At 43.3% G+C, this 25,350-nt stretch overlaps 1 protein-coding gene across 2 annotated transcripts in view; it reads right to left on the reverse strand.

Moving 5' to 3' along the window:
• Positions 1-315: 315 nt before the first annotated feature.
• Positions 316-25,350, reverse strand: part of LOC307046883 (uncharacterized protein) — a 38,843-nt gene continuing 13,808 nt past the window's right edge. The window contains exons 1-6 of one of the 2 annotated variants that reach the window (XM_079693545.1): positions 5,124-5,783; positions 2,820-3,069; positions 2,052-2,075; positions 1,910-1,948; positions 946-1,045; positions 316-733 (exon numbers count right to left, since the gene is read on the reverse strand). In XM_079693545.1, coding sequence (XP_079549671.1) covers positions 649-733; positions 946-1,045; positions 1,910-1,948; positions 2,052-2,075; positions 2,820-3,069 — 498 coding nt within the window. In that variant the 5' untranslated portion in view covers positions 5,124-5,783 and the 3' untranslated portion in view covers positions 316-648. Of the gene's footprint in view, positions 734-945; positions 1,046-1,909; positions 1,949-2,051; positions 2,076-2,819; positions 3,070-5,123; positions 5,784-25,350 lie in introns of those variants that run through there. The other variant, XM_079693546.1, reaches the window with a different exon arrangement.

The following is a 25,350-nucleotide window of genomic DNA, read 5'->3' on the forward strand; positions in this document are numbered from 1 at the left end:
GGGTCTGATCAACCATTGCTGGGTCGCCATGCAGGACGTGGGTGTATGATGTTGAAAGACCCGAGACCTGATGTCCATCACTGACCAGGACCCAATAATGACCGCCTATAGCTGCACATTATCCCTAACTTAACAGACTCTAGTCTAAAATGTCCAAATTGACCAATCAGAATACAGTATTCAACTAAGCCATGTAATAAAAACATATAATTAACTTGTACACAACAAATCATACTTTCTACTTTTTTTGATTTTAAAGTGTGAACATTTCAACCTTTTTGTCGTTCCGTGCTTCAGGAATAGAACTCAGGCAAGTTAGTCAATCATATTTATTAAAATCAGAAGCTTTGAAAAAATATTTTTAAAATGTCCTCAATTAAAAGAAGATTATTTATGAACATAAATGAAAATGCCACATAGCACTTTTAGATTATATAATAGGTCATCACATTTTACAGGGAACAATGTCTAATGGGAAATGTAGTTGTGAAAGGATTGTTCTTTTTGGTAATTAAAATCAATGTAATGCTCCAATTCTTTACTTATTGACCACAAACTTAACTCACACATGAAACAGATCTAGGAGGGGATTAAATTAATTAATTTAGAAATCATGTACGCAAGGACGTCAGTGGATCTCAGTTTCCTTCATGCTGCCGTGTCAGCGAGGGCTTCCAACTCTTCTTCTTTTACTTCTTTTTCTTTTTCTTCTATTTGCTTAAGGGTTTCCCGTCTGTAAACACAGGAGAGTTTCAATGCTCAAGTTCATTATTTATTTCATGGCGATACATCACAAGCTTAAAAAAAGGAATAATAATGTGTAATATTTACAAAAAGTTGGGGATAGAGCTTGAGCGTGTTGCCCCAAAAATATTGTTATTTTGGACAAATCAGGAAACATATTTGCTAACTACACAAAATCTGCTGTGGCACAGCTATACTGACCGTCTCTTTCTCCAGTATTTTCTGCCACAAACCACCGCGATGCCGGCAATGACTAAGATGAGGAAGATGATGCCAACAGGAAGCAGCCAACAGGAAGCACCTGTCAGAGACAGCAGCAGTAAGATGAGAAATGGGTTAGTTTGATTCTGTCCTTAACTCATAACAGATCAAATAAAACAGAGGGACATATATTCTCACTCAAGTGGAACATGGAAGTGCAGAACTACAAAATAAATATACTTCAAAAATATAAAATGGTAAACGTACTCATTCTCATGATAAAACTGGCATTTTTACAAAAGTACAAAAATATATAATCCAACCCCAGTTCTTTTATGTCTTTTGACAGGCTGTGTCCATGTGTTGTATGGGTGTAAAAATAGCGTATTTACGTTGTCTATTAACAGTGTAATATAGGTCTAATAACAGTTTAATATGGGTCTAATAACAGTGTGATATTAGTCTGATAACAGTGTAATATGGGTATAACATGGGTGTAATAATAATAATAATGTAATAATGGTGTAATAATGTTGTAATAGGAGGGTATTAATGTGTGACTTTGGTTTAGTAACAGTGTCATTTGGGTGTAATAACAATGTAATAATGTATCGGTGTCGTATCGGTTTAATATTGGTGTTACATAGATGTGATATGGGTCTAAGGAACAGTGTTATATGGGTGTAATATTAGCGGGACATGGGTATAATAGTATTGGCCTAACAATGTTGTAATACCGGTGCAGTAGGGGTGTAATAATGGTGTAATATGGGTGTAATGACAGTATCATATGGATGTAAAGTTCAATCTACTATCCCTTTAGTCTGTATTAGTCTTCCTTGATTTAGTTCCCACATTTGAACCTTTATTTAGTAAATCATTTCGTCACTGTTTCTTGGGTGCGCAGTGAAAATCAGCGTTTAAACAATTAGCAACCCCCTAATAAGTGGAGAGCACTGCTTACCCGCGTTATTTCCAGACATGTCAGTGTATTCATTTGTGGCTGTAAGAAGGACAAAAGTCAGTCATTCATAGATTAAACTTCCTAACACTTTCCACTGTGATTTTATTTATCACAATGATTAGGAGATTTAAAAAACACTCACCGTTTCCAAGAAGGGTGGGGCACACTGTAATGAAACACACATGACTGTTAGACGTTATAAATGAAAGCGTGCCCACACTGCTACACATTCAGGAAAGGGGACTGGACTCATGAAAGTAGTAGATATGTAGATTAAGGCTGAGTCACCTTTTCTTTGTAGCCAGTTTGTCAATGTGTGTTTCTGTAGTTGCTTTGTGTCTCCTTATTGTTTTGTGTCTCTTTATGGTTGTCTTGCTCCTTTTTTAAAGATGTATTTGTCTTTTTGTGGTCATTGTGAGTCCCTTTGTAGTCATTTGTCAGCCTCTTTGTAGTTATGTTTTGTCTTCGCATAATCAATGTGTTTGTTGTTGCTTTTTGTCTCTTGGTCATGTTTTTTTCCTTTTCAATTTTAATGTCAGTCTCTTTGTTATTTTGGTTATGATTTTGAGTTTCTTCATGGTTGGTACATTTGTATTTGCAGGATATCTTGAAGGTGAAGTAAGGTGAACACTCTGGGGTCTGTTTCCCTGTTCAGTTATTTATCCATATAGGTAAATTAGCTCAGGGTTAGTGAATGGTGTCAGCAGAGGTGAAGGCATGCACAGACAGAAAACTACAGAAGCATCAAGTAAGGGGTCAGACATAACTAAACATAAGTACTTTCATTGGAATGAATCGACTGTACAACGCTTTGGAGCCATCATGAAGACTGACTTAATCTCAGATTTTCTGAATTGTTATTTTATTGTATGAGTTTGAGAAAGAGTAATAAAACGTGAGTTAAACTTACCACTCTTTATAAGCTTGATGTGTTTTCCACTTCCCTCCATCACCAGTGTTTTATTTTTCAGCAGATCACCGCAGACAGCATGTATGGACTGGTAAACACACACCACGCAGCCGGATGGTAGAGGAGGGGAGCTGGAATTGCAGAAAGGAGGTATACCAGTCCCCGAATATAGGTGACCTTCCCCAGTGTCTGCAATGTACAGCTGATCCACAGAGCGGATGTTTGGGGAATCATAGCAATCCAAAGACATCTAGGGAGAAAAGAGAGGAAAACATCTATTATTAGCCTTTAAAGTAAAAACAAATCAAGCTAGCCTCAGGTTTGAACTAAAGTTAGTCCACTCCTGATAACTCTAAATCATTCACCCATGATTCATTACATAGCGAGAACGTTTTGTTAATTGGTGTTCTTTGTTGTGGAAATGAAAGAAATACTGGTTTTACATATTTAAAATAGTATGCATGGACACTCCCCAAACAACGAGGAAACTTAAAAACGAAATACAATTGTGTTCCAGAGCTCAATCTCAATACAATAAGCGTTTCCGGCTTCTGTATAGTTGTGTTTTGTTTTAGGGCTAACATCAAGCTCCATTATTCTCTTTTTTTCTTACAGTGGATGCCTTGTGAAAGGGTGTTTTTGTAAAGCAAAAACTGGATTTTCTGCATCCGCACTTGAATTTGCCATGACAATATCATCCAGAATACTAATGGCGGGTGAACATAAAAGACAGCGTCATGGTCCAATCACATCAGGTCAAAGATCATTAGAACAATACCGATTTGCTGCCAATAAAATATGGATCGACCGATATGGCTTTTTCAAGGCCAATAACGATTCCGATTATTAGCAATCAAGGAGACCGATAACCGATATTTGGAACCGATATACATTTGTAGTAAAATCAGAAAATCTTGGTGTCAAAATGTAGAATAACACAACTTCTTTGCAATGCCTTTTTATGTTTAATGAAGTTTTCAACATCTTAAAACTGGTTTCCTCTCTGTCACACTGTGTAAAGTAAATGAAGTAAAAATAAAAACTACTAAAACTTGTTCTGAACTTCTGATATTTGAGTCTTACTCATTTAGTAGTCCCAATTCAGCAGCATCCGATTGTGGTGCAGAAAGCAGAGTTGCTGCGAGGCTCCACGAGACGCTGCGAGACGCTGCGAGACGCTGTGTACACTGTGTGTAAGTATGTATTCTAAATGCGCAACCATTTTTTACGGAATGCAGACTACGATGCAGGAAACACGTTTATTTCATAATATTTTATATATCATAATTTATGTTTATCATGTTTAAGTAGACTTTCTTCTTGAGATATTATGAGAGGGGGCAGCGCCCCAGTGCCCCGCATTGACCAACCGCCACTGGTCTACACAGTGTCGAGAAAAAGCAAAGAAATAACAGCGCAAACTCAACAGGAGGTCTGAGTAACTGGGTTTGATGTGGTTATTGACCCTGGTTGATGTGGTTGAGTGTGGTTCATGTAAAGCAGAACAAAAAGGGAAATGGCAGTGACATGAGAAAAATATTCAAAACATTTAGAGCAAGTTTTGTCTTTCAGCTTTCTGAGAGATGTCTATTTTTTATAAAATGCTTCATAATATACATTGGATCTAGGAAAGGAGGCTGTCTAATGCTTTTGTTTGATGCAAAATGCAGCTGCCCACACACCTGACACACAATATTAAACATAAGCAGAAATACATAGTTCTTATTATTTAACCCTTTAACCAGCAGCTGAATCTCGGCTGTTCAATACAACACACACGTTGATTGACACCTGTTTGAAAGGGTGTTCATCCTCTTGACCTCTACTGACTGCCATTAGCCCACGAAGACCTGTGCAACTCCTTTAAAGTGAATGATCCATCTTTCGTGCTAATGTATCATTTTCAAAGCCATAATACTGTTTTTTAAATAATATTTAAAGTTTAGAGAGTCCCCTGTAGCCTACTGTACATCTTTACATTACATTCCATGTCACTTATTAGTATCCAAAGCGACTACACTCAATACTATGGGCAATCCCCACATGAGAGTCTTGTACAGGTAAAAAACAAAAAAAGACTACAGGGGGGTTTGTGCTCCCCTGATCCGAAGATCAGCTCACAACCCCACTGAGCCACACCACTCGATAACGACCCCATTGAGGGATTTTTAGAACTACCTTTCATCACATGCCACATCTGTCTCATCTAGATGGCCTTTTTTACACAGTCTATGACAATTACACACTTCATCAATTTTGATTGTCCGTTCCCTGATAGAAGTTAAACAATTTCATTTTACTCACGTTTGTTGTTTTTATCTCTGCTTGCTGTTAGCGAAACTGATGCTCCAGTATGTCCAGAAGAAAAAACCGTGTGAGCGACTAAACCTACTGGGTTTTCTTCAAGCACTCCGCTGTTAGACACTTCCCTGATTAGCCAATAGGAGAAGGGTTCATTAGCATTAACCCCCGCCTACGCCGCCTCCTTCATTCCTCCAGCCCTCCGACGTCTTCCGCGGACCTGTCAAACGCTGCTCAAAGTGAATGTGATCATTTTTCACACAAGAAAAAACCGAGCAGCTTCCACAACTCGATACAAAAAACAAAAAAAAACAGCTAGTTTCCCACAAAAATACAAAAGCTGGAATAGAGACGAGGAAAATGATGTTTTTCTGACACAGCCGAACTGTGATGTTAATAATCCGCTCGAAAAACGCATCCACCCCACTGCAGCAGTAAGAAACGTTAAGGTCCACATATTTGAAGAAAATCTGTCCGGTGACAGAGAATGGCTTTTTTCCTTCCACAGACATAGCCTAGCGTCTTTTGCAAGAAAGCTCTCCCGCCCTGAGTAAACAAGTATGAGTCATGGTCAGCAGGAAGACTGTTTCTGTTTGTGACGGAGCTTGTTGGTCTCTGGGACAGTTGCAACAAGTATTATTTCTCCAATCAGATTGGAGGAATAATACCTGTTCAATATGTATCACTTGCAGTTTTTTTACAATATAATGCAACTTTATGATTGTATAAATAAATAAAAATATTATATTATTGTTAAACACTACATTCCCTAAGAATACTGTGCTCATTGAGACACAATTGAAAGTTAAGATAAGAAGTACTTTATTGATCCCAATTTGGGACATTTTTGCGTTGCAGCAGCACAAAAACAATACTGAGATTTCAAGTAATTTAAACATGTTACAACCGTCCCATATGCGTGTTACAACTTTCCCTGGGTTGGGGTCAGTTGCAACATCTGACTTTCTTCCATTTAAATGAATATTGTGAACAATCTGTGATGTATATGCCTTTTTAAATAATATGGGTATACAGTATAGCACACATGACAGTATAGCCTACACATGTAGTTGGTGTGTAGTTCAACAGGTTTTTGATATAATAAAAACTCAAGTTACATACCGTTATTAATCAGGTGTAAGTTTTAGTACTTATGAACTTATTCATTATTGTTGAGCATATTTGTATAATAACAAAGTCATGTTTATGTTCATGTGTATGACATCATCAGAATGTGCCTGAAACGTGGTGATGCTAATGAGCATGCGCAGATACAATAAACGGCCCCCGTACTCCAGGCCAAACTCTGAGCGATGTGGTCGTGTGTTTTTTCTGTCCGTTAGCACAGGGGTTCCCAAACTTTGCCATGCCAAGGACCCCCATATAGCATTATCCTCTGGCGGGGACCCCCCTGTTGCAATTTTTTTTTTTTAAATGATGAGTACATTATGATGGAGAATATGACAAATTAATCATACAGCTTAATACATTTTCTTAATATATATTTGTATTAATAATTAATAATCAGTTATTCTTATAAACATTTTTTATTTTTATCTTTTGTTTGTCATTCATTACATTCATTGTGTCTTCTGTTATAAACATTCTTAACACAATATTAAACAGTAATATCAACAGTAAACATATTTTTAAAGCATTTTTAAAGTGATTTCTGTCTTTATAATATTATATAATTTTGAACAGTAATATGAACAATTAACATATATTTTTATCATTTTTGAAAGCTACTTATGCCTTAATAATATTATATATAATATTAAACAGTAATATTAACAATAAACATATTTATATTCATCACCCCCGGGTGGTCGGGGCCCCCACTTTGAAAAACACTGCGTTAGCATACTTACAAGCTACTTTGGTTGACTGCAAACGTGGAGACTTCTGCTTAATATAATGTCTCAAGCAACAGGTTATATGGGCCCAGTCAAGGAGGCCAAAGGTGGTTTAAGTTTTTATTCAACGGTGACGAGAAAAACTTTGAGTTATGGGAGACAAGGTTTTTGGCGCACATGGAACTGTGCGGCCTCAGTGAAGTTATCCTGGAAGAGCCAGCGATAGACTACAATGACGAACAAGCACTTGAAGAAGACGCAACAAAGAATGCAGAAGCATATGCTGAATTAATGCAGTGTCTAGATCAGGGGTGGGCAAACTTTTTGGCTCGGGGGCCACTATGAGTTTTAAATTTGACAGACGGGCCGGGCCAGTAGCAGATGGGTGAAAAAATATTTAGCTGTCCACTCCTCATTATACACTCGGCACTCAATGTTGACTTTTCTTTCCTTTGGTCCACTCATTGTTACAGATGCAGGTTCAAAGGTGAATTAGGTTCAAAGGTGAATTATTGCGTCATTGCGTCATCGTTTGCGTCATGACGTAACCGTCTACGTGCCTTCTTATGACCCACACAGCGTTTTACGTCGCTGATTTTCTCCGCAACACCGCTCACAACAACATCAGTAGAGGACTGCGTCGGGTAGTTTTTAATTATACGAAGCCAGATTAAATTAAAGAACTACTTCTCCTACCTTGTACTTTTCTCCAGAGTGCCGTGGTGTATTGTTTATTAATGTGGTTCAGCTGCATTACCGCCCGCTGTAGTGCTGCTCGCCTACCGGAGTTTATTTTCCCGTTAACTCGCGGCAGCGGCCACTGTAAAATTTTCATTGTCTGACTGTCACACAAACAGCTGATACATACCCCCCATCCCCATAAGTGAATGTGTTTTAGTCTGAAAGCTGTTTGGCATCACAACGCTCTTATGAAAGTTTCTCTGGCATTCTGCAGGTGATGTTAGCATAGCTCTCGGCACTGTTTTACCTTAAAAGTTAGGAAAAAACTTGCTACCCAACTGCTATTTCCCTTATTAGACTATTGTGACGTTGTTTATCTCAATGCTCCGAAATCTGTTCTAGCCCCGCTAAACATTGCTTACAATAGAATGTGTAGATTTATTCTCGGTTGTGATTTCCATACACACCACTGTGCACTGTACCTAAACCTCAATCTCCCTTCTCCTGATTTGAGAAGACATTTGCACTGGCTTGAGTTCATTTATAAAAGTTTCAACTTTAATTATCCCCCATATTTGAAACAGTATCTCTTTCGTTTTACATCAACCCACCAAGTTAGACATACCTCTCAGCTCTTCTTCACCGTTCCTCTAGTTAAAAAGGACATTGGCAAAAGAGCCTTCAAATTTAAAGCTCCTGCTGATTGGAATAACTTACCTGCTACCATCAGATCTCTCCCTACTCTGACTTTGTTCAAGCGTGCATTGTCGTCTCACCTCAAGGTTGAATGTTTTTGTATGACCTGAAGTACTTTATTTATTGTTTAAGGGTTGTTGAGGCTCCATCTTATTTCACCATCTCCTCATGAGATGACCCACCTATTGCCCATTTCTAAGTCTTTATTTCTAAGTCTTTATTGTTATGATTTTGTATATATAGTACAGCTACTCTACTTTACTCTACCCAATGATATGCATTCAATGTAACCGCCTATAATGTATTACCATGTGCTGTATGCTTAGGCTGAATGTTTGTAATTTCTTGGTTATTTCTTCCGATGTATGTGTGTGAATGTTGTTTGTATGTTGTACTTGTTTGTTATTTGTTTTCTTGGGACCCCCTTGAAAACGAGGTGATTCACCTCAAGGGGTTTATCCTAATAAAGAAATTTGAATATATAACCGAAGCTAATCAGACTATCTTGACTACTTGTTGCTATCATATTGTGGCATAAGCCGTTTTCTACACGCATATTTTACCGGCGTAATTTTCGTTATGATTTTACTTGTGATGGCCACATGTAGCCCATGTATTGATTCCATCAGATGGTTGCAATAATACAAAACAAAAGGAAAACGTCTGCCTCTTCACAATGGTCAATAACAGTGAACGGATGGTTATTAAAGTAAGGTAAAATAAACAGAATCACACTAAGCCTGGTTAGTGTTGCCTGACTTTATATAAGTGTTTTTATAAGTGTGTGGTCGCGTTCTAGTCAGTTTGCTCAGCGCTACTGCTTGTATTCGCCGATCTTGCCGGTGTTACAGTATAAGTTGAGTCATGACAACTGGCGACATTCTATTATTTTCGTCATAGGAATCCGGGGCGTGTACATTGAGGACCCATTGTTGACTTACCAGGAAAGAAACATCGTTTGTCGTTTACGTTCATCTTTTGCTATATCTGCCTTCCTAAGATCACTTTGCTGCACATTCAGTACTCGTATGTGAGGTTGTGGGTGAGAGTCCGATATCGTGACGCTTACAGGGAGGTATCGAACATTACAAAGTAGGTGACTGTGTGGATGCCTGTTCAAAACATTGCAAACTTCAATAAATCATTTAAATTATATATTTGTGTCCGACTTTCATTGGTTCATCGTTCTTAATGTGATGTATAGTAGCGTTGATAGCTGTCCATACCTTCAGACAGCCTAAAAGTAAAACACAAGTTGTTTATTCACAGCCCGAAAGCTCATCGAGATGACTTGATCAGTCATGACAACTTGTGATCAGCTCCGATTAAATTGTGATATCAATTCTGTAGCTATTCTCCAGGGAGCACGTTTATTTTATGAAATACCTGTATCCCTCTCATCACAACAAGACTCTACACTGTGCAGGAAAAACAATTACATACATGAAAATAACCTTGATGCATGGGAATTAAACACACAAACTAACAGATAAATCATCAGAAGAAGGCAGAGAGGAAGTAAATAACAACAGGAACACGGAAGGCAGACAGAATTGCTTAGACACGGGTGTCACATGAAATTTAAATGTTCTGGAAAGTTCCTTATCCAGCTTTAGCCTTTTTTATCTCATGAAGTCCCAAAGTGACACACACTGAACAGTCTGGGGTCATGGTCCTTGTCATTTGCTTTTTTCTTCCCATAACAACATGTCCAAGATGTCCATGTGTCAGGCTAAAACATGTGACAGAACTAGCTAGATTTGGAAAGGTTTTTTGTTGCTAAAGTTAATATTCAAGCCATTTAAGAATAAAAATGCTTACATGACATGTCATTTGCTAAACATTAAGCTGTCTTCGGCTCTTTTCTGCTGTAACAAATGTAAATGTCCCCTCTGTGGGACGAATAAAGGTATTCTGATTCTGATTAAATTTAACCTGTTGTGGAAACATTTCTTGATGAAATTGATATGAAACAAATGCCATAAATATTGCTGTGACACATGGTGTCACACCGGGACTTTAACCCTAAACATTCACAGTAAACCCGGAGTGACATATATGCACAATTAGAAATATGATTATGGTCTGGTCAGTTAATTTAGCTGATTCAATTATATTTAGTTAACATATGCTTTATTCTTCAATTCATAGCATGTTCAAACAAATGCAAACCAAAACATCATCCTTGTTAATTAAGTTATAAATAAGAGTTACTTTACCATTAAAGCCCAGATATTTGACACTAGGGAGGTTACTTGTCAGAAATGTGTCTATTTAGTCTAAATGACGTTCCCCTTAATTTCCCAAAAAGTAGAAATGGGTCGGGGTTCTTATGGGTTAAACGTATAGGCTTAAAGGCATAATAGAACTACCGTATTATATGTATTCAACTTGTGCCCCGCTGGACTTACTTTTCTGTGGTTTACCGTTACTGTGACATATCAGTATAGCCACGGAAGATAGTTTGTGTGTTTAATTCCCATGCATCAAGGTTATTTTCATGTATGTAATTGTTTTTCCTGCACAGTGTAGAGTCTTGTTGTGATGAGAGGGATACAGGTATTTCATAAAATAAACGTGCTCCCTGGAGGTTAGCTACAGAATTGATATCACAATTTAATCGGAGCTGATCACAAGTTGTCATGACTGATCCAGTCATCTCGATGAGCGTTCGGGCTGTGAATAAACAACTTGTGTTTTACTTTTAGGCTGTCTGAAGGTATGGACAGCTATCAAAGCTACTATACATCACATTAAGAACGATGAACAAAGGAAAGTCGGACACAAATATATAATTTAAATGATTTATTGAAGTTTGCAATGTTTTGAACAGGCATCCACACAGTCACCTACTTTGTAATGTTCGATACCTCCCTGTAAGCGTCACGATATCGGACTCTCACCCACAACCTCACATACGAGTACTGAATGTGCAGCAAAGTGATCTTAGGAAGGCAGATATAGCAAAAGATGAACGTAAACGACAAACGATGTTTCTTTCCTGGTAAGTCAACAATGGGTCCTCAATGTAAACGCCCCGGATTCCTATGACGAAAATAATAGAATGTCGCCAGTTGTCATGACTCAACTTATACTGTAACACCGGGTTGCCGAGTGGGGCCAGCTGAGAGAATAGACCAGACTACAGCAAAGGTACAATGTGTCTAGAGTGCGCCGTTTAGTGGGATCAACTGAAATGCCGGGTATTGCAGGAAAAAGGCAAAATGAATGCGGTCTTTACTATAATTTGAACAATTTTGTACCAATATTCGGCGGGCCGGATTCAAAAGCCCAACGTGCCGTATATGGCCCGCGGGCCTTAGTTTGCCCATGCCTGGTCTAGATAATAAGAATTTATCACTCATAATGAGAGACGCGAAACGAGATGGAAGAAAAGCGTTGGCAATACTCCGAGTACACTATGCAGGAGAGGACAAACCACGAGTCGTGAGCCTGTACTGTGAAGTTTCTTCTCTCACAAAGCAAGCAACGAGACTGTTACTGTTTATATTATTCGAGCAGAGACTATATTCACGTCTTTGAGAAGGGCCGAAGAAAATATCAGTGACGGGTTGCAGATTGCCATGGTAGTGAAGGGGTTACCGGACTCATTCAACCCGTTTGTCGTGCACGGCACTCAAACCAACGACCGTCTAACGTTCGGTGAGTTCAAAGCTAAATTGCGGAGCTATGAGAGCACTGACAAATATAGGACGAGTGACATGAATGCGGACGAGGACGGCGTTATGAGGACTAGCGGGGCGAGGACACGAGGACGTGGAAGAGGGAAGAAGATGGACTTAGCCGACACTAAATGCTACAAATGCGGAAAGATGGGGCATATGGCTAGGACATGCCCTAACGAGATCCAAGCGAGGCGAGAGGAGCGACAGTGGGACACGCCACACCGAGGACGAGGCCGAGGCAGAGGGCTGGGCCGTGATCAGGTGAAGGAGGCAGACGGAAACACGGAGGATGATACCGATGCATCATTCTTTTTCAAAATAAGTGACTGTCAAAATCAAGTAGGAAATAAGAGAGGTCTTATGGTCGACTGTGATGCCACGACACACATGGTTAATGACCCGGCAAAGTTTAAGACAATCGATAAGAGCTTTAGACCCGAGGACCATGTGATAGAGCTGGCAGATGGAACGAAAACGACCGGGATGGCGAAGATGAGAGGAGAAGCCGAAGTTGTTCTGCTCGACAGCGAGGGACGGCAAGTGAAAACGAGGCTCAAACGAGCGCTTTACATCCCATCTTTTCCACAGGACATTTTCTCTGTGAAAGCAGCGACAGCCAGCGGAGCTGAGGTCCGCTTCAAGGACGGTGATGATTGGCTGATTCATCAAAATGGTACCAAGTTTATAATGAATGTGTACAGTAGGCTATATTACCTTAGCACAGGAGAGGATGAAAATACTGATGATGTTTGTAATGGTTGTCATGACATCCAGACATGGCATAGAATACTTGGTCATTGTAATTTTGAGGATGTGTCTAAACTTGAGAAAGTGGTTAAAGGTATGTCGATCAAAGGGAAACATGACATGTCTAACCGTAACTGTGAAATATGTACGCAGGGAAAATGTACTCAAAGCAGAAACAGGCGGGCAGATGCAAAAGCTTAGACAGTACTAGAGCTAGTACATACAGACCTATGCGGTCCAATAGAACCAGCAGATAAAGACGGGTACAGATATGCAATAGCATTTACTGATGATTATAGTGGGATGATTTTTCCCGACTTTATCAAAGTAAAGAGTGATATAACAAAAGCTACTGAAAAATTCATAGCGGATACTGCTCCATATGGACACATTAAAGAGCCTGTGACACGAGTTTCCCCCATCATCCAAACCCATCAATTTGAGTAAATGTTGTCCCCTTGAAAACCGTTACTGAACTGATTTTGGATATTTGTACTTTGATAACCATTAATCTGCCCTTCAATGTTGACAATTTTCTGGATCTTCTCGGGGATTCTTCAAGTCCCGCCAAATTATGTGTGACGTCATTGCGGGCACAGCGCTCCAGCTACATCGTTCAGGATCCCAGCATGTAAACCTGATGTAAACGCACGATGGCGCACACAGCAGCAAGCTCAGACAGCGATGACAGTTTAATTTTGAACGTGTCTGAGAGCTCATATGAGGCTGAAGGATCGGTTTATGTTGTATCTGTTAGAAGTTTAGGAATTAGGTGCGTCAATATGGGTGATCATACGGTCATGTAGCCAGTGGTGGACTGGGACTAAAAATCATCCCGGGACTCTCGACCGGCCCACTTCGTTACCGCTAGTAAATTGTCAACGGGGGGAGTGGGGGATGTGCTAGTGACTTATCCGACCGGCCCACTTCGGTACCGGCCCATCGGGATTCGTCTTCGCTGCGGGGAAACGGTGGACCTATTGTCCCGATCGGAGTGAATAATAATAATAATAATAATAATAATCCGTGCATTTTATCCATTCATTTTACCAACATTGTGGTAAAAAAAAACACACGTTTAATCCATGTTGGTGTTGTGACAACCCCTCCACACCGCGTGGGGTGCCGTCTGGGTGTGTGTGTTTGTGTTTAAAGCTTTCGTTGCCTGACAAGCTGCACCTGTGTGACGAGCTGCTAAGCCTTGATGAGCTACACTTGGCCGGAAGCCTTCAAGAAAGAGCCCAGCCGGATACGTCGCTCTCGGACTCCTCTGGGCACTCTTTTCATGCCAGCCTCAGGGACCTGTGGCTGGTTCTGTCATTACATTGTTTATTTGAGAATAAACAATTGTTATTTTCTTACCCTTCGTCTCGCCTCCCTGCTTTTTGTTGCAGCCCAGGAGCCGGGTTGTAACAGATGGGGGCTCGTTGTTTTGGACCTGGGAAGCGTGTGCGACTGGATGTCCGTTGTGGGGACGGATTTCGCGCAGCTGCTGTTGTCGCTGGGTGCGGTTGGTTGTTTGGGAGTAGCGTTGCGGGGGTGAGAGTTTTTGCAGTTCTGGTGAATGGGGATTGTGTGGCAGCGAGTACGAGCACAGATCGTTAGTTACCGTGGTTTCTGTCCCTGTTAGGTCTAGTACGGTCTCCCTTGGAGGTCGTACTAGTACGGCTGTTAGTGCGGTGTGAAAGTGGTTAGAGCTATTAGCTCGGGAGCACGCCGAGGCTGCAGGTGGAGTTGCCGGTTTGCTGGTTACTTCGCCGAGCTTACGGTATTAAGTGCATAAGTACCCGCCATAACTAGCACCTGAAGACTAGCGGGGAGTTTAGCTAGTTTCTGTAGGCAGTTAGAGGGACGGGCTGCGGTAGCGTGTAGGCTGTGTAGTAGCGTGAGCGTGCACTCAGTGTTGTAGGATGGAGAGTGTGGAGGAGTTTGTGAGAGCGCCTACAGAGGAGCTACTGGAGGGCTTCTCACGTGAGCAGCTGATCTGTGTTGCTGAGCATTTCCGCTTGGATGTTGGGGATAAAAGAATGAAGGAAAACATAAGAGGCATTGTTAAGGCAAATTTGAGTTAGGTGTTTTTAAAGGGGGAAAACAAAATGTTGATCCTAGCAGAGACAGTGGCAGTACGTCTGGCTGCAGTGATACAGGCCTGACTTTTGAACAGAGAAAGGAGTTGCTGTTGTTGCAAACAGAAATGGAGAAGCTGGCAGTGGAAAAAATAAGGGGGGAAGTAGAAATGAAAAGGCTTGAGTTAGAGGAGCGGAGGTTGGGTTATCCTGCTGGTGGTGCAGGTCAGGCCTCTAATTTCCCTGGTAGAACTACTCCATTTAACGTTGGCAGTAATTTGCGGGTAGTGCCTCAGTTTAGTGAACGAGACCCAGATCGTTTTTTTTCCCTGTTCGAACGTGTAGCTGAGACCAGAGAGTGGTCTGACGCTGAGGGGACACTATTGTTACAGTGTGTGTTAACGGGTAAAGCACAGGAAGCCTACTCTGCTCTGTCGGTGGCAGAGAGCAAGGTTTATCTGACTGTTAAGACTGCTGTGTTGAAGGCATATGAGTTAGTCCCTGAGGCATATCGACAGAGGTTCAGGTCCTGGGAGAAGTCTAGCGGACAGACCCATGTTGAGTTTGCCAGGGATCTGGTTACTTTTTTCAGTAGGTGGTGTAAATCCCTGAATATCGAAACGTATACTGCAGTATGTGAGTTGATGGTGTTGGAGCAATTAAAAAATTCTGTACCCAGCCACATTGCGGTTTACATCAGCGAGCGCAAAGTGAAGACTGCTGCTGAGGCTGCTGCTCTGGCAGATGACTATGTGCTAACGCACAGGAGCGGTCGAGTTTTCAGGGGCCAGGATGAAGCTGGTATGTATCGTACAGCAGGAAGATGGGAAGAGAAAGCTAATCCGCACTGAGGTAAACCTGGACGTGAGATACGAGGTCAGCTACAGGATGATTCGGAAATCTGTCATTTCTGCAGGGAGAGAGGGCACTGGAAGGTTGACTGTCCCAAAGCTAAGGCTAGCAGGGGGAACTGTGTAGGCCAGTTTAACTCTGCTGCTTGTGCTGTGTCTGTGGTACCCTTACCTGTCATCTCTCCCGGTCAGCAGGTTAATGAGCCATGCGGGTTGAAGGAACCACTGTTTTCTGCTTTTTTGTCAACCGGATAGGTGTCATTGGTGGGAAGTGACATCAGTGTGCCGGTAAAGATTTTGAAAGACACTGCATCGTATGACTCATACATTCTGAGCTCTGTGTTACCGTTTTCGGACAAATCTAGAACTGGGGATTTTGTCCGGATGCGAGGTATTGGAATGAATGTTGTGCCTGTTCCTCTGCATTCTGTTGTGTTTAACTCTGGTCTGGTGCAGGGTGAGGTCGCCATGGGGGTCCGTCCTGTAATGCCGATTGGTGGTGTGGATGTTATACTAGGTAACGGCCTGGCTGGCAGCCGTGTGTGGGCTGAGGGTCCACCGCCTACCACGCAGTCATCTTCACCCACTGTGACTGTTAACGCAGAGGAGAATGTTAATTGCTCTCCTAGAGTGTTTGTGGCTTGCTCTGTGACCCGGGCTGTGAGCCGTGCACAGGGGGAGTCTGAGCAGGGGGAAGATGCCAGTGAGATAGGTTATGTGGTTATTCCTGACTGGTTGTTGTCTGTATCCCGCAGTGAGTTGGTGGTAGAGCAGAAAGCGGATGTCTCCCTCAGTCCGTCTTTTGAGGCGGCTCTCTCCACCGAGGATGGTAATTGTGTCACCAGGGGTTGTCAGCTGCAAGGGGGATTGCTGGTTAGAAAGTGGTGGTCACGTGGGAAAGGCTTCATTGGTGAGTCAGTGTATCAGATTGTGGTTCCTGTCAGATTTCGTGAGGAGGTCCTCAAGAAAGCGCATGGGCAGTCGGGACATCTGGGTGTCCGTAAAACATGTGGGTACATGTTGCGTTATGTTTTATGGCCTGGTCTCAAGAGAGATGTATCTCGGCACGTTAAATCATGTCAGACAGGTAAGCCAATTCGGCAGCGAACTGGGGGTCAGGTCTTGGGTTTGTTGCCAAGGGCTAGTTTGCGGTTTCTGGAAGGACATTCCGGGTTCTTCCAGGTTCACGGTCAAGGGACTGGCCAGAGTGGTCTTCTGTCAACACCAAAATATCGGAAAAGAGCTCCTAGCTATTTAGGTAGTTAACGGTGTTCTAGTGGAACTCCTTTCTTATGGGGGGGAGTGTGATGACCCCTCCACACCGCGTGGGGTGCCGTCTGGGTGTGTGTGTTTGTGTTTGCAGGTTCCATTGCCTGACAAGCTGCACCTGTGTGACGAGCTGCTAAGCCTTGATGAGCTATACCTGGCCGGAAGCCTTCAAGAAAGAGCCCAGCCGGATACGTCGCTCTCGGACTCCTCTGGGCACTCTCTTCATGCCAGCCTCGGGGACCTGTGGCTGGTTCTGTCATTACATTGTTTATTTGAGAATAAACAATTGTTATTTTCTTACCCTTTGTCTCGCCTCCCTGCTTTTTGTTGCAGCCCAGGAGCCGGGTTGTAACAGTGTAGTGTAGTGGGGATTTTTTTACTGGGTGGACGGGGTGGTGGGTGGACGGGAGACACTATGGACGCGCTCGTGAACTGTCAAGGGGGGGCGGGCTTGGGGGATCTCTGTGTCGCCTGTCAGCGCAATTTACATGATGCCGTTTAGACAATATAATAAAGGGCGGTGCCGGCTGTCAGCGAACCGATCCGGCCTTTCTGCGCGACTATCACTCAAATGCGGGACATAGTCTCAATGTGTGGGTAATAATAAAAATGCTGTGTGTGCAGTCCCACACAGTGCGGGACACCTGGTCAACCTACACCAGTGACCACCAACTGGCGGCCCATGGGCCACATCCGGCCCGCCATACATTCTCATCTGGCCCGCACGACGGGGGTGACTGTGGCGTTGGCGGAGTGGTTACTGCGTTCGCCCCCCACCCATTATTTTTTTTACAACGTCTCGTGAGTAAGGTGCAGTACCGGATTCCAACAGAGAGATGGATGCAGAGATGCAGCGGATGAGAGAGAGATCTCTTTTAAAATATATTGAAAGTTAGAAATGGAGATGGTTTCGATAAGATGTGCAAGATAACGTTTATGTAGCATTTATTTATTGTCGAAATGATGACATTTTATAACGGGATAAAATCAAAGTGAATGGCCTGCTGCTGCTGAATGCATGGGGCAAGTGACTGGAAAACGTTTTTTAAAGTGATTACATCGTTTCAGATATGAATAATAATGATAATTCATTCTATTTAGAGGCGCCTTTCAAAGCACCGAAGGACACCTTACAATTCATAAAATATTCCAAGGAAAGGTTTTAAGACAGTACAAAGAATGCAGTCCGGGTGATGTTTTTTATGTGGGGTGCAGATGAGAGGGAGCTGTCCAGAATGATACCAAGATGTTGTGTTTGAATTCTTGATAAGCCATTAAAACAGTAAAATAAGTGTCTCCTGTGCACCAAAAGATACCCATCTGTTATGGAAAAAGAAAGTGTTCCAAAAGTATTCCAAAAGTAATCTGAATACGTAACTGTATTCTTATTACTTTCAGAGCATGTATTCAGTATTCAGTAACTGATTACATTTACAAAGTAACCCTCCCAACCCTGCCTAGAAATGATCCTTCGTTAGCGTGAAGAGTCAGCTAAGCTTTATGGCACACACGGTTCTGCCCCTCACACACACACACGCTTCAAATCAAGTTGCATAAATGCTTGAGCTACGTTTTTATTATAATTACTGTGAAATCTGCCTATTATGTTTTCGTCATTATTAAAACAAACACACACTTGCAACTGATAACACTGGCAATGATTTTAGATGTATTAGACTATTAAAACAAGAAATCATGCTTCAAAGAAGTGGGGGTATGGCGTACCCCCGCGTCCAACGCCCACTACACCACTGACTACAACTACAGAAAGGATTGGTTTGTTTTCTCATCAGGAAATGCAGACCGGCTCAAACAAACGATTTTTAAATCATCATCCCCACGATCATTTAATGTATCATATGTTCGCCGAATTGACATGAAAGCGCTAATAAATGTAGTGTAATCCACTTGAGTTTACAACTACAAAAATAATCGATTTGTTTTTATATCACATCCGACGGGAGGAAATTCAGCAGCTCTCACTACCAATTTTTAATCCTAATTTAATCATCATCTTCACCACGATCATTTATGTTTATGTTCGCCAAATTGACATGAAAGCACTGACAAATATGAATATACTGTAGTCAACTTCATTAAAACGTTATTAACGTGCCTAAACTCAGTAATTCACCATTTCTACGCATGACAACACACTTTGCCCGTGTTTGGCTCTCTCGCCGCACAGTGAAGCGTTCCCGCATTGACGTCACTTCCGGCTTCCCCCAAAACTTCAAAATGAGTCGAAGGAATTTCCCCGCGATGTTCGAAATGATTGATATTTATCGAAACGGTATCGCACCTTCTTTTTTAAACTAACGGTTCGAGATGAATAATGCTGTCATAGGCTCTTTAAGTGCATAAGATCTGACAACGGTACTGAATTTACCGGGCATGAGTTTCAAACTTTACTTTGGACGAAAGGGATAAGACACGAGACAGGTGCCCCATACTCACCTCACCAGAACGGTACTGCTGAGAGAGGTTGGAGGACCTCATTTGAGATGTCACGATGCATGCTATTAGAGAGTAACCTCCCAAAGCAGTTATGGACATATGCTGTACAAACAGCAGCACAGATACTTAACAGGTGTTACTGTAAGCGTCTAGAGCAGACACCTACCGTGTTTTTACTGGCAAAAGACCCAACTTGTCCAACATGAAAAATATTTGGCTCTGAATGCTATGGGTATAAGCAGGATAAGAAGCTAGATTCTAGATGTGCAAAGGGTATTTTTGTAGGATACGACAAATATAGCCCAGCATTCCAAGTATTTTATCCTGAGACAGGGAAAGTCCTGAAACATAGGCTGGTAAAATGTATCACAAAGAGTAGCGCAGATAGTCAGACTTTGAAAAATCATATTATGGATGATGACACTTATGGAGAAACTATTCCCACAACACCAGCAGGGACAAAAATGGTGAACCAGAATCAGAGAGAGCCTAATGTGGGTGTATACAGTCCTATAGTGAGTTGAATATTGAGGCTAGTCAGATCCAGACAGATGGTACTCAAAGAGAACAGGGAGAGAGTGCACAACGCTATCCCACTAGACAAAGAATCGCTCCAGAATATTTAATGGAGTATCAGTGTAAGGCTGATTGTAATGATGAAGGTGAAAATGTAGATTATTTCTACAAGGTTGCTTGTGACGTACCCAAAACATACATGCAGGCTGTAGGCTCTAAGAAATCAAAAATGTGGGCTGATGCAATGAAAGAGGAGATAAACTCTTTCAAACTACTTTATCATCATTTCCTCATCATGTCTCAGAGTGTAACTGCTACTCTCCTGGCTCATTGTGGATGTGAACAAAATAACTGTTATGAGTAATTGACCTTGATCGTGCCCAATGAACATTTTCACGTTAGTTATATTATGCTAATGCTAACAGTGACTAATGAGATTGATTAGCTGTAGGGGAGACTGCAGCTACTTAGTTACTCAGAGACTATTCTTGGTCCACACCATGGGTGCCCAACCTTTTTTGAACCGAGAGCTACTTTTAAAGCTGCCAGTCAGCCAAGATCTACCAGTCCAAATAGAGAGGCGTAGCCATCACTGACAGCCTACTACCAGGTAAATAAACACTTCTACTTGTATAAAACTGACCTTTGTACAATTAATACTTCATAAAATACTGCAGATCCTTTATCTTACCTCTTTCTAATCTACACAAGTATTTAACTGAAGTTAGACAACAGTGTTGTTGATACAAAGTTGGAGTTTATTCACACGTCACATACTACAGTGGGTAATGTGGGTAATGCAGAGAAGAAGGTGCGGAACTTGGGCGGACGGCCCGGGGGCAAGGCAGAGTTCAAAAAGGGGAACTCGGGCGGACGGCCCGGGGGCAAGGCAGAGTTCGAGGAGGGGGTCTCGGGCGGACGGCCCGGGGGCAAGGCAGAGTTCGAGGAGGGGGTCTCGGGAAGACGGCCCGGGGGCAAGGCAGAGTTCGAGGGGGGGGTCTCGGGCAGACGGCCCGGGGCAAGGCAGAGTTCGAGGAGGGGGTCTCGGGCGGACGGCCCGGGGGCAAGACAGAGTTCGAGGAGGAGTGAAGACCTCAGCGGGCGAACTCAGGGGACCGGGCTCGAGGGCGAAGACCGGACAGCTCCGGAGGCCGGGCAGGAGCCGGTGTCTGCAAGATCCCCCACGGAAGAGGACACAGGGCCGGCAGGAGAGCAGTCGGCGGAACCTCCAACGGCACGGGACATAGGGTTGGCAGGACCCCCGGCAGAAGAGTAGTCAGCGGGACCTCCAACGTGACAAGACATGGAGTTGGCAGGACCCCCGGCAGAAGAGTAGTCTGTGGGACCTCCAACGGCACAGGACATGGGGTTGGCAGGACCCCCGGCAGAAGAGCAGTCTGCGGGACCTCCAACGGGACAAGACATGGAGTTGGCCGGACCCCCGGCAGAAGTGTAGTCTGCAGGACCTCCAACGGCTCAGGACATGGGGTTGGCAGGACCCCCGGCAGAAGAGTAGTCTGCGGGACCTCCAACGGGACAAGGCATGGAGTTGGCAGGACCCCCGGCAGAAGAGTAGTCTGCGGGACCTCCAACGGCACAGGACATAGGGTTGGCAGGGCCCCCAGCGGAACCTCCAACGGCACAGGACATGGGGTTGGCAGGACCCCCGGCAGAAGAGCAGTCTGCGGGACCTCCAACGGTACAGGACATGGGGTTGCGAGGACCCCCAGCGGAACCTCCAACGGCATTTGAGTAGGGACTTGAGTGGGAACTCGAGAGAGGGCTTGAGAGGGAACTCGAGAGGAAACTTGAGAGTTGACTTGAGAGTTGACTTGAGAGATGACTTGAGAGGGATCTTGAGAGGGAACTTGAACGGAGACTTGAGAGGGGACTTGAGAGGGGACTTGAGAAGGGACTCGAGAGGAGACTCGAGAGAGGGCTTGAGAGGGAACTTGAGAGGAGACTTGACAGGGAACTTGAGAGGGAACTTGAGAGTTGACTTGAGAGATGACTTGAGAGGGATCTTGAGAGGGAACTTGAACGGAGACTTGAGATGGATCTTGAGAGGGAACTCGAAAGGATACTTGAGAGGTGACTCGGGTAGGAACTTGAGAGGAGACTCGGGTAGGAACTTGAGAGGAGACTTGAGAGGGAACACGGCAGGATACTTGAGAGGGAACTTGAGAGGAGACTTGAGAGGTGACTTGAGAGGGGACTCGGGTAGGAACTTGAGAGGAGACTTGAGAGGAGACTTAAGAGGGGACTCGAGAAGAGACTCGAGAGGGAACTTGAGAGGGGACTCGAGAGGGGACTCGAGAGGGGACTCGAGAGGGGACTTGAGATGAGACTCGAGAGGGAACTCGAGAGGATACTTGAGAGGGGACTCGGGTAGGAACTTGAGAGGAGACTGGAGAGGGGACTTGAGCAGGGACTTGAGAGGAGACTTGAGACGGTTGGTTCGCCAACAGAACACGAGGGCCTGGAGTCGGCTGGAGAGCCAACAGGAGACGAGGTGCTGGAGTCGGCCGGTACGCCGACAGGACTCGGGGAGCTGGCGTCGGCTGAACAGCCAACAGGAGACGAGGTTCTGGAGTCGGCCGGTACGTCGACAGGACTCGGGGAGCTGGCGTCGGCTGAACAGCCAACAGGAGACGAGGTTCTGGAGTCGGCCGGTACGTCGACAGGACTCGGGGAGCTGGCGTCGGCTGAACAGCCAACTGGAGACGAGGAGCTGGAGTCGGCCGGTATGCTGACAGGACTCGGGGAGCTGGCGTTGGCCGGTACGCCGACAGGACTCGGGGAGCTGGCGTTGGCCGGTAAGCCAGTCCTGGAGCCGAAACTGGAGTCGGGACCATCGGTACTGGGGCCGGTAGTGGAGCCAGAACCATGGCTGCTGGGGCCGGAACTGGGGCCGGAACCATGGCTGTGTGTGGTGTGTAACACCAGATGGCGTGATTCTCCAATTTAACCCGGATTTTACACCAACCTTTATAACTCTGTTACACATATACCCAACGACCTCCCACTGCTTAATTGCCCTTTGGCATTGTGGTCAGACTGAAGGTCTCATTCTCTGTTAATAGAGAACCGCAGTGACGCGTCGTAAAACCCGGAAGTAAGTTAGCATTTTTAGCACTTCCGGTTCCTTCCTCAAAAAGCAATGCATTTTTTCCATAGGGTTTTGGAAAATAGCTCGAAATAAGGTCTGTGGTTGACACAAATTTAAGAGGTAAATCGCGTTTTGTTCTACGACATTAAATACATCAGCAGTAACCCCACTGGGGATTTTTGAAGAGTTTACGTGTCTGAAAAACGATGGTTGTTACCGAATGGCTGAATAGGACTACAGAAATTGTCGAGGCCGTTGTACGTCATTACGCCGAACACGTAAACACTCCCGCTAAGTATGTTTTCCCCTGTGTTCTGCTTGAAAGCAAGTACCTGCCTATCTTTAGTATCTGTACATCTATATCTGACCATTAGAATCTGTATTTTTGAAATTGTCGTTTTTAACACCGTAGTTTTACAAATTATAGAATAATTAATTACCAGTGTTTTCCAATTTTACTCGGCAGTTCGTTTCGTTGGCTAAAGTTAGCTAAAGCTAGCGCTACTAGTTAGCTACGCAATGGTTTGTTGCTTTGCTCCGGGTTGCAGCCACAGGTCTTCGCATGAAACGTGCTTGTTCTATCGTTTCCCGGCCAATGTTTTCCAAAGGAGAGTCTGGATTCGTGCCATGAGGTAAGCTGACGTTACATTTTTGTCCATGTCACGGTGAAATGTAAATAATGGGTAGTGATTGTATCGCCGTTATAGAGATGGCGCTGCTGAAAAGACCGCAAATTAAGTAAAGATAACCTGTGTGGCTTATATGATAAGTCTTATTAGTACAAGCAGCATAACGTTTCACCATGTAACTAAAGATTGTAGTCAGGGAAATCAGTTTGACATATTGAACTAATAACAAATCACCTCTGGCTGGCAGAGAACTCTCTGCTCCATAGCTTCTCTTGGACGTAAAATCACATGTACATTTTACATTTATATTCAATTTAATATTCCATCCCTCACATACTTTTGTATATATAATAACTTATATTTTGTTTTTCTTGTTATGCTGCTGCAACACAAACATTTCCCAAATTGGGATCAATACAGTAATATCTTATCTTAATTAATTAAGAAATATAACTATTATAATTAGTGTAGCAGCTGACACCTATTTTCAATATGGATTAATCTACCATTTATTTCTTTAGTTCAATTTTCATCTATAAAAATGTAAAAATAGTGAAAATGTTCACGAGACTTATCGAAGTGCAAGGTTATATCTTTAGATGTTTTGTTTTAGCCTATATACTGTATGTCTTAATGCTCTTACAGTATATGTGACGGTGTGACTTCCATGAAACTATATTTTATATCTTCCCAACAGAAGAGCTGACAGGAAACCTAACACTCTAACAACCACAACATTGCAAAGGCGAGTAAATGTAAATTAAAAACAATTCACCATTTTTTTATTTCTTCTTCCTTGCAGTGAGGTGAATCTGACCTTGCACTTGGTGCCAGTAAGGATGTTCCTCACGCAGGCTGAATGTTTCTCCTTCCTTACTGACAAAGAAGCCCTTGATTTGCAATGCTTCACTAATTGTCATTTCCCTGGCTCGGTAGGGACACTTTACCTCCAGCACGGCGGAAGACCCTACCAGACCATCCGGAGATGCCCCCAACAATCCTGATAGGGAGAGCCACAAATCTGACTCATGGACCTGCATCTGAGTTGCAGTGGTGAATGCGCTGACGCCCTCACATTCATTCATAGTCCCCCACTGTACAGACAAAACACCATCAAGGGCCTGTTGTTGCCCTAGCACCCTGGCAATAAAGGAAGCAGTCACACGCTTTGACCTCAGGACAGCTCCAAAGTTGCTGGCAGTCAACCTTCCTTTCCTGAACAAATGCCAGTTTGGGTTGGTTCGCTGACCAGTGGTAGCCACCTGAATTGCCCTCTGTTGCTCTTCAGACAATGCCATGCTTGACACAATTGTCTCAGGTCCCACCCTGATGCCCAACAGATTTGATAATTTCAGGAACAGTAAGTGTTTCCAAGCTGCAGTGTTCCTCTTCTGGCTCGGGGGAGAGAAGCCAAGAAATTCCTGAGAACCTGCCCCCGAGTCTGTCCCTCAGCCAGTCACGATCTTCGGAGGTGGGCTCTCTTGTCAGCGGGTTAAATTAGTTATTGGTTTCAACAGTCACATTAAAACAGTTACTAAATCAGCTTACTATCACCTAAAGGACATATCTAGGATTAAAAGACTAATGTCACAGCAGGATTTGGAAAAACGTGTCCATGCTTTTATCTTCAGTAGACTGGACTACTGCAATGGTGTCTTCACAGTTCT

The sequence above is a fragment of the Notothenia rossii genome (assembly GCF_949606895.1).
Source record: "Notothenia rossii genome assembly, chromosome: 1".
Classification (NCBI taxonomy): Eukaryota; Metazoa; Chordata; class Actinopteri; order Perciformes; family Nototheniidae; genus Notothenia; species Notothenia rossii.